Source organism: Capra hircus, chromosome 15, assembly GCF_001704415.2.
Source record: "Capra hircus breed San Clemente chromosome 15, ASM170441v1, whole genome shotgun sequence".
In the NCBI taxonomy this organism is placed as follows: domain Eukaryota; kingdom Metazoa; phylum Chordata; class Mammalia; order Artiodactyla; family Bovidae; genus Capra; species Capra hircus.
This window is the reverse complement of record NC_030822.1, coordinates 51301391-51316676: the sequence shown is the minus strand read 5'-3', so window position 1 is coordinate 51316676 and position 15286 is coordinate 51301391. Positions and strand designations below refer to the sequence as shown.

At 39.9% G+C, this 15286-nt stretch overlaps 1 protein-coding gene across 5 annotated transcripts in view; it reads left to right on the top strand.

Annotated features, from left to right (window-relative positions):
- Positions 1-15286, top strand: part of ARHGEF12 (Rho guanine nucleotide exchange factor 12) — a 174474-nt gene that overhangs the window by 135474 nt on the left and 23714 nt on the right. For all 5 annotated transcript variants that reach the window (XM_018059650.1, XM_018059649.1, XM_018059647.1 and 2 more), the window contains 11 exons: positions 166-208; positions 496-601; positions 1055-1192; positions 1822-1854; positions 2169-2283; positions 2923-3028; positions 4429-4641; positions 11840-11972; positions 12275-12310; positions 12638-12792; positions 14035-14181. In XM_018059650.1, coding sequence (XP_017915139.1) covers positions 166-208; positions 496-601; positions 1055-1192; positions 1822-1854; positions 2169-2283; positions 2923-3028; positions 4429-4641; positions 11840-11972; positions 12275-12310; positions 12638-12792; positions 14035-14181 — 1225 coding nt within the window. The remainder of the gene's footprint in view (positions 1-165; positions 209-495; positions 602-1054; positions 1193-1821; positions 1855-2168; positions 2284-2922; positions 3029-4428; positions 4642-11839; positions 11973-12274; positions 12311-12637; positions 12793-14034; positions 14182-15286) is intronic.

Genomic DNA, 15286 nt, shown 5'->3' with positions numbered 1-15286 from the left:
TTCCAAAGCTGGGAAATTTAGATGGGTGGTACCCCCAAAAATGAGCTTATACATGAATATACTTATAGGTATTCAAGTTTTTTCTCTTTATTTTGTGTAAGTACTGATATGGATCCTGAAAGACCCTTAGTGCTATTTCACTTTTTGTTTGCATTTTTGTTTTAGCACCTGAAGGTTTCTGTTCCTGATGAAATATCAGTAGATCTAGGTAAGTCTGGAGCACCAATGTGCTAGAGGATTACATCTCTGTAGATAGGTAGCTCAGCTCTTCTCTAGAGGTTTTATCTGTTACACAGTGACTAGTAGGTCATATGAATCACAACAGTAAAAGAGCCTATAATACATTTAAGAGTAAACGAAATGTGAGTTCTAAGATTAAAATACTTAAAATATATTATCTCTTTATCTTACTTCAAGTTAAGTTCACACCAAGTAGTGCCAGTTACAATGCACAAAATGTGCCTTTAGATCAGGTGATTTCTTGTATTTATGCAGAAAAAAGACGACCAGAGCTTATTCCTGAGGATCTACATCGCCACTATATCCAAACTATGCAAGAAAGAGTCCACCCAGAAGTTCAGAGGCACTTGGAAGATTTTCGGTAAGCCTTGTGGTCGACAGAAGCTGATATGGTTGTCCTGAATTAATTTTCTTTTTAGGTGGGAACAGGTTATACATTCCTTGGCATAACATATGGTCTCTATCATTGTTACTAAAACCTAATGAACTTCCAGCGTCGGAAGGTTGGCATGGTACTGAGAGTGCATGGTCCCCTTTCCTTATGGCTGGCAGGAATTGAGCTTAGTAGCTGTCTGTGCCAAGTGTGTCCTTCAAGATATGTGTTCTGTTGAGTGACTTCCTCTAGAATTTTCTTCCTCCTGTGTCCCAGGTGACATGGGCCCCCACACAGAAAACCGTGACATTTTACCTGTTGCTAGAAATTCATAACTATGGAAACTCTGATGAAGCATCTCCAGAGGGAGATAGTACCCTCTAGGTAACTCAGGAAATTACCCTCTAGGCTACCTCAGGAAATGTCTCCTATTCCGTTTAGGCAGAAGCGCAGCATGGGGCTGACCTTGGCTGAAAGCGAACTGACTAAACTTGATGTAGAGCGAGACAAGGACCGGTTAACTTTGGAGAAAGAACGGGCATGTGCAGAACAGATTGTTGCCAAAATTGAAGAAGTGTTGTAAGTAATAGAAATACATGTAGAAACGCCCTCTCTACTGAGATGATAATTATGTGTAAAGTACATTTGAACAAATTTAGAAGGTGTGTCAGGTTGTTTATGTAGAGCCGATTGCCTTGTGATAATACTAAACTTTATGCTGATATCGTAGATGACATTCTTGTATTTCTTTTTCTGGGTATTGCTAAAATGAGTAACTGTAGAATTTCTAACTGATCAAAAACAGATCGAATACTTACATTGGCTTTAATTCACAGGCTTTGGAAATATTTCTTGCTATAAAACATTTATAGCAAGTTGGTGATGAAAAAGTGATCCCTCAGGGATCACAATTTTTCTGATACATCATTCCAGGTGACAGAGACTTAGAGTGGATCCTGAAACATTGACTGTGCCACAGGGGCTTCCCTGGGGGCTCAGATGGCAGAGAATCTGCCTGCAGTGTGGAAGACCTGGGTTTGATCCCTGGGTCAGCAAGATCCCCTGGAGAAGGGAATGGCTATCCACTGCAGTATTCTTGCCTGGAGAATTCCATGGATTTGACTCTGTTTTGTTGATCAGTTATCTGAGTTTAGTAACAACTCTTTTATTAAACTGTAATATTTCATTTTAAATGCTTTTATTTTTAGGATGACTGCTCAGGCTGTAGAAGAAGAAAAGAGGTAATGAAACTATTTTTTCCTAGAATTTTAAGGACAAAAAAAAAAAAGAAACTGTCTTTTCTCCTGTCCTAAATTTAGATTTATTTCTATTAACTTAAAAATACAGACTGTTTCTAGTGGCTTGTATTTTATGTGACTAATATTCTAGTATCTGAGTAGAATCTTTACTGGTCACAGTAAATCGATAGCTCTTTATTTTTCACTTGATAAATTCTAAGACTTTCAGCATGGGGGTTTTGGAAGTCATTTGATATCTTTATTTACCCACTGTCCCTTCCCAGAAGTCTTATTTTACTTAATCCTTTCTCCCCCAGTTCGACAATGCAATATGTTATTCTCATGTACATGAAACATTTGGGAGTAAAAGTGAAAGAACCTCGAAATTTGGAGCACAAGCGAGGTCGCATTGGATTCCTTCCAAAAATCAAGGTAAAACTGGAATAATAATAGTGTGTTCAGGTCGCCATGCTTCTTATATCTGACTGCAGGGCTTTCCTTCTTCTTAGTGTGGATTTTTTCAGCAAGTTAGTGCTAAGCATGCCAGCAGGAATGAGATACGGTCCCTGTTCTCAAGAAACTCAAAATCCAGTGAGAAATCCAGACGTACGAACTGTTAGATGATATGAAAAGTGAAAACAAGAGTTTACACAGAGAGCTATCCTCAGCTTTGTTTCGACCCCGTGCTTTGCTTTTACGGTTCCTCTCAGTGTTTATAATTGTTTATGTTGGTAGATTGTAGAGCTGGATGAAGATAAGGACCTCCTTCGTTGTACCCCATCTTTTAGCATAGTGCCTTCAGACATTATTCGTTTAGCAAATATTATTCAAGAGATGAATGAGTTACTTAAAACAAGCTCCCAGTAAATGTGTTATAAAAATACCTTTTACTTTCCAAAATTGTCAGCTCTGGAGGGTTTGAAAAGGCGTCTTGAGTTTGATGTGTACATAGTGCTGTGTGCCAGCTTCCAATGAGTGCCCTTTGTGTGTCTTTCATTTACATGTGGCCAGTTTCTTTCAACTTGACCATTAGAATTATGTGTCTCTTATCTCCTTGTACCTTGATTCTAGCAAAGTATGAAGAAAGATAGAGAAGGCGAAGAAAAGGGGAAGCGAAGAGGATTCACCAGCATCTTGGGACCCCCTAGGAGACCAAGCCGCCACGACAACAGTGCAAGTATGTTGAAGTCTGAAATGCCGCATTCCCACCATTCCGTGCCGTCTTCTTATCAGAGGCTCATTCAGCTAGGCTGGGTTGCTGGAGAAGGATGTTCTAGAAATGTTTCCACTGAACCTCCACTGTTTCTATTCAGTGTCATTTCTAACAGAACCCCCGGTGTTCAGTTAGACTTCACAGTTGTCATAAGTGTTTAATGGCAGTAGAACATCCCATCAGCTGTTCATAACATAATTTACTCACCTCTTCTGATTTCGTTGCATTCACTTTCTGATTGTTAAATTTATAGAACAAAATGTACATGAACTTCACCTTCATACTTTGTCTTTTTGTATATGTATGAGTCATTTTCTCCATACTTAAACTGGTCTCCACTTCTCCACTGTGCTTTATTTCCTGCTGTCCCTCCACGCTCAGGCCTAATGGAGAGTTGCTCTCCTGGAGAGGGCTACAGGAGAAGTAGAGGTGGTGCTGTGGGAGAGAAATTAGGTCCTGCAGTGGTCCTCACACTGGGCAGCACCGCATTTGAAGATACCGGCACAGCTGGAGTTGGGGGCGGCTGTTGTGATCCAGCAAACCTGAGTGTCCCACCCTGTGAAGAATCCTCATTCAAATGTCAGTGGTGCCCCTTGTTGAGAAACACTGAGAAGAAGAAGGAAATCTTTAGAGAAGAGGTTGAGGAGAATGGAAAATTTAACCATCTGTTAAAGGGATTCAGAGGAAGAATTGTAGGAGTTCGGGAAGGAAGAATTTTAGGATTGGAGATGTATACAGCTATGTGAAGATGTGCACGGCTATGGGGTGCTTCTCACGGTAACTGATGTACACACTGATAACAGGCAGGGTGGGGATTATTCTGCATGGCCTCTGAGGCATGTCATGATGGAGAAATTGTGAGTGTTAGGGAGGAGTGGCTTAGGGGCTTGCTAAGAGTTCACAGAGCCAGCGGGCTTCATCTTCACTCTGACGGGAATGCAGCTTTGTGGTGTGTCCATCTCCGTCTGTCTGTATCCCCTCCCCGCCCCTCCCCTCCCCGCCCCTCCCCCCCAGGCCACCCATTGCTGGTCTTCTCAGCTCCTTTTCTCATGACCCTTCTTCCTCTGCCTCTTCTCTCTCCCCCTCATCTTCTACCATCTCCCACCCTTTACTCCTCCTCCTCTTTCAACCTCCCCTGCCTTTCTCTCTCTCTCTCTCCCTCCCCCCCCACCTCCTTCCTTCTCTTTCTTTCTTCCTTTTTTTCTCCCTTCCTTCCTATCTTTATCTATCTCCCCTCTCTTCCTCACTCTGTGTAATTCATGTTATATGTTTCTAAGGCCCACCATGTTCTTTCTAAGCTCTTTTCATCATCTCTTTTAAAGCTGCTTTGCCACATGATTTATTAACCATTGCTTTCTGTTCAGTTGGCAGAGCCATGGAACTACAGAAGCAGCGCCACCCTAAGCACTTGTCCACGCCCTCATCTGTGAGTCCTGAACCTCAGGATTCTGCAAAGTTGCGCCAGGGTGGATTAGCAAGCGAAGGAGCAGACATTGGCTACCTGCCAGCCAATTCCACGTCCTCCATGGTTTCAGGGGCCACTCTTTCCCAGGAAGCAGGGAAAGAGAATGATATGGGTGAGCTAATGCTGTCATTCAACTTAGCTAAGCATCAGGATTTTAAAACAACTATACTAAGAAATAGAAGGGCAGATTATTTGAATCAGGACTGAGTCACAGTTTAAAGATTTTAGTATTCTATAACCAGTGACAAATCTACTCTGAATGGTAATTTTGAGTTATTATCCAGTCAGAAAATATTTATGGAGTTTTCTGTCAGGCATTATCTCTGTAGCAAATGTTATCATGTGATTATTATACATAGATTTTTACCGCATGCAGCTTAGCCTTCTGGGGAAGTAGTCATAAATATCATAAATAAAATATTCAAGTTGTGGGGAGTGTTGAGAGAACTGGTCAGAAGTTAGAAGCATATACGGTAGGTCCTTGTTGTTTATCTATTTTATATATGCTGCTAAGTTGCTTCAGTCGTGTCCGACTCTGTGCGACCCCGTGGACTGCAGCCTACCAGGCTCCTCCATCCATGGGATTTTCCAGGCAAGAGTACTGGAGTGGGGTGCCATTGCCTTTTCCTGTAACTGCATAGGGATACACCAATTCAACTTACTGCTATGGGGAAAAAATACCATTTAAGGAGACATGAAGACAAAGCACAAACCCAAATAAGGGCACACATGCTGTGGACCACAGCACGGCTATGACCAGAGCAAGTGAGGGGTGACCAGGGAGGGAAGATGGATGGGTAAACTACAGCCTCGGGGGGCGGGGGTGGGGGGGTCTGGATTGATGACGACTAAGCAGACGACAGGATGAGACAGGAAATCAAAACCAATGGTGAAAGCAGACACACCGCCAGAGCACTCCAACAGCAAGGAAAACATACAGAACTGTTCTTTCACAAATACTCGGAAAGAAATCAAGCAAGAAACCACAGAGAAATCGTCAAAGAATTTTAAATATCAGCTAATTAGCCAGTGATGCAAATTATAAAAACAGTGTGTCAAAAGACCACAAAAGGGACTAGTTACTTCACAGGCCGCTAAAATGATTCACGGTTAATTTAATTATAAGCTGACTAACCATGCAGCTAATATGAAATGGGTGGTAACAGAAAAAAGAGATAATACAAGTCCAGTTACAAAGCAGAGTATTGTACACGTGATTTCATGTGGTAAATAGCAATGCACTCACAAAACCTAAGCTAAACACGCAAGAAAGCTGGAACATGTGGTTTAGAGCCACACACTCTGTCACCAAAAGCCCTATTTTATATATGGTAGTATGTATATCAGTAAAAATTATTCTGTATTTAAGAATGTTATCAATATAAAATTGATAGAATAAAAACAACAAAAAATAAGAAAAGTAAAAGTAAGTTAGAGGCAGATATGTTTATGTAGGGCGCATCTAAAGAAGACTTTTAAAAAATCTGAGATACTGGGTTTTTTTTTTTAATACTAAGGGGAAGCCAATTGAAAGAAAGAGGTTAAAAATGTGGGAAATGGACTATATGACCAATAGAAAAAAGTTTTGAGAAGGAGAGAAGCAATGCTATGCAGAGTATATGTGAAGGGCAAGGTTATTAGCTGAGAGTGAGGATTTAGTGAGAAGGTCAAGAGGATTTAAAGAGTAAAGGAAGATAGGAAGTAATTGTAGGTAATTGAGAAAAGAGCTTATTACCGTATTTCTTCATACTTGTTATAATTGGTTTCTTAAGCAAGTGAGCTGGGAGAATTAGGTCCTTGTATTTGGAGAGGGAAATACCCGTTTGTATTGGTGATTTTGGAAGCAGTTCAATTTCTGGTATGACAAAACCAAGAGTGGATCCGTGGGAGTGGTCACTGGGGTGGCATAGAGGGGGTTCCTAGTGATGAAGCAGGGGAGGCGCCAAGGAGCCAAAGGTTTAGATATGTTTATAGACATAGATTTTGTGGTGGCTGTGTTTGATAATAGCATGGAGAGGAAAATTGTGAGCCAGCAGCCAAAGTTTCAGTGTTGCTAGACGGCTCTTGGTAATGACAACATGACATTATTCAGAGAGTGAGCGCCTCAGTGGAGCAAGGGATTTTTGTAAGAAAGTAGGATAATAGTCTAAAAGTAGTCCTTAGGAAAAAGAAGAGTTGCTGTCTCATCACCCTGCAGTACATAGTGTATGGCAGAAACATCAGTCTCTATTTGAGGGATCTGAAGCAGAAGACAAAGAAGTAGCGGTGATATTTGTAGAAAAGCCTGGAGGTTCAGTCTTACATGGAATTCTGAAGATGTTGGACTGAGTAATGCCTTAATTCATGGCTGTCGTGTCTCACTGAAATAAAAGAATGGTAGTAATGAATAAACAACAAGCAAAAAGAGAAAAGAAGCTGAGGAAGAGAAGGTATTCTTATTCATAAGAGATTTCCACAAATTTGGGGGAGATTAATGGGCACGAGTGGTTTGATGTATGAAAGGACATAAAGGAAGTAGGAGCCCATAGTTTGTGTAAGGAGTCCAAGGTGAGAGCCAGTCTGTCCATTGGAACCCAAAAGAGGGTTGTCATATGAGTCACAGAGTGCATAAGGAAAAAGTAAAACTGAAAATGATTAATTCACAGAAGATCTGTAATCAGAACAGTTCTGTCAGCAACTTCTGATTCTTATATTACAGAATATAAGCAGTCGTTCTTGTATCAGAAGAAAATGAATATGTTCTTTGTTCAGTTCAGTTCAGTTCAGTCGCTCAGTCGTGTCCGACTCTTTGCGACCCCATGAATTGCAGCATGCCAGGCCTCCCTGTCCATCACCATCTCCTGGAGTTCACTCAGACTCACGTCCATCGAGTCCGTGATGCCATCCAGCCATCTCATCCTCTGTTGTCCCCTTCTCCTGCCCCCAATCTCTCCCAGCATCAGAGTCTTTTCCAATGAGTCAACCCTTCGCATGAGGTGGCCAAAGTACTGGAGTTTCAGCTTCAGCATCATTCCTTCCAAAGAAATCCCAGGGTTGATCTCCTTCAGAATGGACTGGTTGGATCTCCTTGCAGTCCAAGGGACCCTCAAGAGTCTTCTCCAACACCACAGTTCAAAGGCATCAATTCTTTGGCGCTCAGCCTTCTTCACAGTCCAACTCTCACATCCATACGTGACCACAGGAAAAACCATAGCCTTGACTAGATAGACCTTAGTCCTTTGTTACAGAAGTTGAAATCAGACTGATTATATTCTTTACAGCCAGAGATGGAGAAGGTTATACAGTCTGCAAAAACAAGACCTGAAGCGGGCTGTGGCTCAGATCATGAGCTTCTCATTGCAAAATTCAGGCTTAAATTAAAGAAAGTAGGGAAAACCACTAGGTCCTTCATGTATGACCTAAATCAAATCCCTTATGGTTTTACAGTGGAGGTGATGAACAGTTCAAGGGATGAGATCTGGTAGACAGAGTGCCTGAAGAAATAGGGACAGAGGTTCGTAACATTGTACAGGAGGTGATGACCAAAACCATCCCAAAGGAAAAGAAATACAAGAAGGCGAAGTGATTGTCTGAGGAGGCCTTACAAATAGCTGAGCAAAGAAGAGAAGCGAAAGGCAAAGTAGAAAGGAAAAGATATACCCAACTGAATGCAGAGTTCCAGAGAATAGCAAGGAGAGATAAGAAAGCCTTCTTAAATGAACAGTGCAGACAAATAGAGGGAAAACAATAGAATGAGAAAGTCTAGAGAGCTCTTCAAGAAAATTGATGATACCAGGGGAACATTTCATGTAAAGATCGGCACAATAAAGGACAGAAACAGCAGAGACCTAACAGAAGCAAAAGCTATTAAGAAGAAGTGGCAAGAATACACAGAAGAACTATATTAAAAAGTTATTAATGACCCAGATAACTGTGATGGTGTGATCACTCACCCAGAGCCAGACATCCTGGAATGTGAAGCCAAGTGGGCCTTAGGAAGCATTACTGTGAACAAAGCTAGTGGAGGTGATGGAATTCCAATTGAAATCTTTCAAATCCTAAAAGATGATGCTGTGAAAGTGCTGCCCTCAATATGCCAACAAATTTGGAAAACTCAACAGTGGCCACAGGTCTGGAAAAGGTCAGTCTTCATTCCAATCCCAAAGAAGGGCAATGCCAAAGAAAAGTGCAAACTACCATACAGTTGTGCTCATTTCATATGATAGTAAGGTAATGCTCAAAATCCTTCAAGCTAGGCTTCAACAGTATTTGAATCAAGAACTTCCAGATACACAAGCTGAATTTAGAAAAGACAGAGGAACCAACAGAGATCAAATTGCCAACATCCATTGGATCATAGAAAAAGCAAGGGAATTCCAGAAAAACATCTGCTTTATTGACTATGCTACAGCCTTTGACTGTGTAGATCACAACAAACTGTGGAGAATTCTTACAGAGATGGGAATATCAGACCACCTTACCTGAAAAAGCTGTATGCAGGTCAAGAAGCAACAGTTAGAACCAGACATGAAACAACAGACTGGCTAAAATTTGGGAAGGGAGTACATCAAGGCTGTGTATTGTCACGCTGCTTATTTAACTTATATGCAGAGTACCTTATGCAAAATGCTGGACTGGATGACTCAAGCTAGAATCAAGATTGCTGGGAGAAATATCAGCATCGTCATATATGCAGAAGGTAACTACCCTGATGGCAGAAAGTGAAGAGGAACTAAAGAGCATCTTCATGAGGAGGAAAGGAACGTGAAAAAGCTGGCTTCAAACTCAGCATTCAAAAAACTAAGATCATGGGATCTGGTCCCATCACTTCATGGCAAATAGATGGGGGAAAAGTGAAAACAGTGGCAGATTTTATATTCTTTGGCTCCAAAATCACTGTGGATAGTGACTGCAGCCATGAAATGAAAAGATGTTTGCTCCTTGAAAGCAAAATTGTGCCAAAGCTAGGCAGTGTATTAAAAAGCAGAGACATCACTTTGCCGACAAAGATCCATAGAGTTAAAGGTATGGTTTTTCCAATCGTCATCTACGGATGTGAGAATTGGACCATAAAGAAGACTGAGTGCTGAAGAAAGACCGATGCTTTCAAATTGTGGTGCTGGAGAAGACTTGAGAGTCCATCGGACAGCAAGGACATCAAACCAGTCAATCCTAAAGGAAATCAACCCTGAATATTTACTGGAAGAACTGATGCTGAAACTGAAGTTCCAATACTTGGCCACCTGATGCGAAGAGCTGACTCATTGGAAAAGACACCGATGATGGGAAAGATTGAGGGCAGGGGGAGAAAGGAGAGACAGAGGATGAGATGGTTGGATGGCATCACCAACTCAGTGGACAAGAGTTTGAGCGAATGCGAGAAGACAGTGAAGGATGGAGAAGCCTGGCATGCTGCAGTCCATGGGGTCACAAAGAGTTGGACATGACTTGGCATAAGCTAAGTGAATTGTGTAGGGCCATAGTACACAGTTTTCAAGTCCTCCATGGTATTAGTGCCCTGAAGCTCACCTTAGGGGACCTAAAGCCTGGCAGTAAGCATGCCAGGGGCTTATGCCACTCAGAGGAGCGTCTAGCTGAAAAGGACCCTTCTTCTACATAGCAGAACAGGAAAGTCAGTTCAGCTGCTAAGTCTTGCATTCTTGCAAATGTTCAGCGTTACTCACTTTTGGCAGAAGTTATTAGAGTCAAGACCTAAGATAATACATACCGCCAAATCTATTCGGGCATAAAGAAGAAAATACAAAAGAAACAGAAAAACTGCCACTAGCAGAAAACAATTTAGGGAATAAGTAAGAACTTATAAAAATACCTCCAAATTAGATAGTATTCTTGAAGAAATTAAAGAGGTTATTATATCTAAAGCAAGAATTGCATGTTATGAAAAAGGAGCAGAGACTAAGACATCTTAATATAACTGTTACATATAATAACTGTTTTATTAGTTATCAATTGCTTGGTGACAAATTATCCCAAAACTGAATGGCGTAACACAAAAAAAATATTTACTACTTCACATTTTTGGTGCGTGAGGAGCTCAGGAGCAGCTTAGCTAGGCAGTTTTGGGTTGGACTCTCTCATAAAGTTGTAGTCAGGATGTCAGCCATCCATCTAAAAGCTTAACAGGGCCAAGAGACCTGCTTCTGTGCTTCCACAGGTGGCTGGTGACAGGAAGACTTCATGATTGAAACATGAAGCAAACAGTGGTATAATCTGAAAGTGACTGGTGGAGTGTATGACTTTAATGTAATAAACATTCAATTTCAAGTGACCTAGGAGTTGTAACATTGGACCAGTAGAAAAGAAAACATGATCGTAACCTAAGATGCCTCTTAATCTGGCAAGAATAATATGTATAGGGTATGTTGTATTACAATATGTGTAAGGTCACAATAATGTAAGTACACTTTTTTTTCAGACTCTTAGAATCAAACTGTTAGGCGAAGCATAGAATATTTTTAGTTGTGGCTGCAGATCAGAATGGAAATGTAAAAAATCCTCTTAAGGATACAAGTAAAAATGTAACTGAAAGACATGAAAGGTAAAAGGAAAGAAATACAATTAAAGAGAAGGAAACGGACACAAATACCTAATGTGACATAGAGGAAAGTTAAGACACTTGACGCCTTGTTGGAACAAATATATATATTATATATATGTAATTCCATCATTTAAACCTAGGGAATAACAGATAACTAGGCCTGGAGAATCCCAAGGACTGGGGAGCCTGGTGGGCTGCCGTCTGTGGGGTCGCACAAAGTCGGGCACAACTGAAGTGACTTAGCAGCAGCAGGAATAATAATAAGAGTGGGAAGAAAAAAAGAAAGGGAAGTGAAAATGGGACAAATAAGTGAGCAAACTTCAGAGGTGAGAAATATGAAGTTATTTGGAGGTAGACCATCATGATAACTAAAATTTGAATGAAGAAGATTGGTACTTGGAGTAAAAGAGGATATAGAGAGTGTTTCTCCATATCATGTGCTCTTCCTAGTGGTTGCCATGTCTTATGTTGATTTTTTTAAAGCTGCATAAAAATGATGGACAGGGAAGCCTGGCATGCTGCAGTCTTTGGGGTCACAAAGAGTCAGACATGACTGAGCAACTGAATTGAACTGAACTGAAAAATGATATTCCAGTTTATTTTTTAGTGCATGTTAAAATTTTATGTTAGAATTTTATTTCTAGCTAACCTGCAGTTGTTTAAGTAAGAATATGACCATGGGTGAGGCTGAAGCTTTCTGGGGGACTGATTTTTTTGTTTTAATCATTGTTCTTATTAACAGCATCTGAATGTCTGACTTTTGTCTTTTCAGGATCAAAACAAGCTGGAGAAATGCCAGCATCTGGAGACTCCTTGGATGGCACTCCTCGTACTCCCAACACCATCTTTGATTTCCCACCTCCTCCATTAGACCAGGTGCAGGAGGAGGAATGGGAAGTGGAAAGGTAATTCATGGTGTCTTAGGGGTGTTTAGGACATTGCTTAAAAGTTTCTCACTGTATAGTATGCCTATACTTAGTAGTGTTTTTTTCTACATTTTTTTGGGGGAAAGAAATAGAATTTATTGGTAGTAAATATTAGATAGGTACTAAAATATTTTTTAATTTATTTCATTTTAAGTCATTGCAATATCCAGAAGAATTATTTATCAGTCACTGTGGTTTAACACAATTTTGAATATCTTTGTCATCAATTTTTTCATCACAATTTTATTTGTATGTTGACTGTCTATTCTCCATTGTTTTAGAGTGACTGAACATGGGACACCAAAGCCTTTTCGAAAGTAAGTAAGCCTAAAGTAGCTTTCAGTGGGGTATATTTTAAGAAATATATCTTTTTTCCCTAAAGTCCTAGTTTTAAAGGAAAAAAAGCCCCATGCACAAATCTGTTAGATAGTATAAAAGAAGTTTCTTAATAAACACAACTATTTAAATATTTATGGAGGTTTTTATAACACATGCAAGCTATTTTGTAAGGGAGGATGATGTTTCAGGCTCTGCTAAGTAATACTTCAGAAATCTGACTGACTGACTGTAACATAAAGGCTTGTGCTGTCTCCCATTGTCCGTGTGGTATCCTGAAATAGAAATCATTATTTGTTCTTCATTAGGTTTGACAGCATAGCTTTTGGAGAAAGTCAGAGTGAGGATGAACAGTTTGAAAATGACTTAGAGACAGACCCACCCAACTGGCAACAGCTCGTCAGTCGAGAAGTGTTATTGGGACTAAAGCCTTGTGAGATCAAAAGACAGGAAGTAATTAATGGTGAGTTTAATTCATTTTTGTTATTCACATATATTGAGTTTTATTAGAGTTAAACCAACTCCAAACCTTGGAGTTTGCTTCAGAGTTTATGCTCACTGTTTGTTTTGAACAGAGAGGAAATTAATGGATGATCCCTGTACTTTCCAACTTAAAAATGCAAGCGATTGTATGATTCTTATTGATAATTTAAAAGGAAAATGTGTTTAGCATTCAAGTTATTTAAAATTCATATCATCGTAGATCTTAAACATGAAGAATCATTGAGACAACACTTGTGCCCTGACTTTACTTTCAGGCTCTGTTATTTTTTTGTGCATAGATTGTAAATGAGAAAGCCAAGGCTCAGACTAATTGTAGTCAAGATCATGCAGCTGGTAAGTGATGGGAAGAAAACTAAAATCTAGGTCTTCCTCTATCCTTGTGTAATGTGCTTTATTTTACCCTGGCGTATATGACATAGAAACTGTGCCTATTACTATCTTTTAAGTTGTGATTTGAATAAATATACTTCCTGTCTCTAGCAACATTGAGACATGGTGAAATTAAAAAGTTTGGCCTCAGAAATGAGAGTCTATAGGCAGGACTTCCCTGGTAGTCCAGTGGTTAAGAATCCACCTGCTAATGCAAGGGACATGAGTTCAGTCCCTGGTCCCAGAAGATCCCACACGCTGTGGGGCAACTAAGCCTGTGTGCCACAACTACTGAAGCCTGCACTCTAGAGTCTGGGCTCTACAACAGAAGAAGCCACCACAGTGAGAAGCCGATGCACCGCAACCAGAGAGTAGCCCCTGCTTGCTGCAGCTAGAGAAGGCCCACGGGCAGCAGCAGACACCCAGTGCAGCCTGCTTAATTACTTAAAGAGAGTTAATAGGCAAGTTAGATAACATAGAATGCTGTTACTTCTGAAGAGGGTTCAGTTCAAAGACTATGTAATATTTGGACTTACAGTTTTCTAATGTTGTTCTGATTGGTTGGTGCTGGCAACCAATGGATTTCAGAGTACATTGTTATCTTGTAAGTAGAAAACAGTTTTAAATGATACTTTTCATTTAACAGTATTTAACTCTTAGAGCTAGTATATAGTAGAGTTTCATGGAATTAAGTGACTTCAGAGATACCATATCCTATCAAAACTATAAATAATGATTATATTACTCATTTGGTTCTTAATTTCAGCCAAAGCCTATGTCTGATCTCATTCTAAGTAAGGTAACATTTTATGTTTCCCATTTTTCTACTTAGAATTGTTCTGCACTGAAAGAGCTCATGTTCGAACATTGAAGGTTCTAGATCAAGTGTTTTATCAGCGAGTGTCCAGAGAAGGAATTTTGTCACCTTCAGAACTACGGAAAATTTTTTCAAACTTAGAAGATATTCTTCAACTTCACAGTAAGATAAATTGACTCTGATCTTTGTTCATAACATTTCCAATAGATAAAAGATTGTTGGTATAAAAAGGCACCATAACAGTAAAATCTTATAAATAAATGTATCCATGTTGGCATTCCTGAAAATTCCATAATTATATATGAGCATAAGATGAAGAAATAATTGGATCTTTGAATTTCTCCCCAATTCCTTACTTCCACCACATCAACTTTTTTTTTTCAGAGTATTAACACAGAATTTAGGGCCTAAAGTCAATGCCTAAGACAAAAAACATAAATAGTTAAAATTACCCTTGGAAATCCCTGATTACTTACATTATATATGTTTTTTAAAATATATACTCTGTATAATATATGTATAAATATATTTTGTAGGGAGCGATATATAACATAGAATCCAAAACATTCAGGAATTAAATTATTTTATGGTTTTGTTGCTTGGAATGCTTGAATGAATACATTAAAAATCTGTCCCTGGTTGTAGTCGTCTTGGGCTTTGGAGACAGTAGTATCAGTTCCTCTCTTTTTAAGTCACTGTTTCTCCAGGACCCTTACTTTTAGTCTTTCTTTCATTAAGGATGCCATCACTGCCTAGCAACACCCACCCACCGAATAGTTGCCTTTTGCTCCAGTGTGGGTGATACTGAGTCTCACCAGTGTGTGTGACACATTCGAGCATGATGATGTCCATTGCCTGGGAACACACGTTTTGAGAGGAAGAGTGGGCAGAGTCACTTGTACAGTTGAAGTTTGTTTTCTTACAAGCATGGCTGGTTACAGATGGAATCTTGAGGTTAAATGCGTATTTGATGCCCCCGTACCGTATATAATGTGCTAGTTTCCACATTATTTTATGCTTTGGCAACAGGTTTTCATATAGAACTAAAAATATGTAGATGTGTAGATGTATAGGAATTATGTCCAGATTTATATTTAAGGCAATTAGAAGCTATGTGGCTTAAATCATGTCCGACTCTTGCAACCCCATGGACTGTAGCCTGCCAGGTTCCTCTGTCCATGGGATTTTCTAGGCAAGAATACTGGAGTGGGTTGCCATTTTCTTCTCCAGGGGATCTTCTGGACCCAGAAATTGAACCCGGATCTCC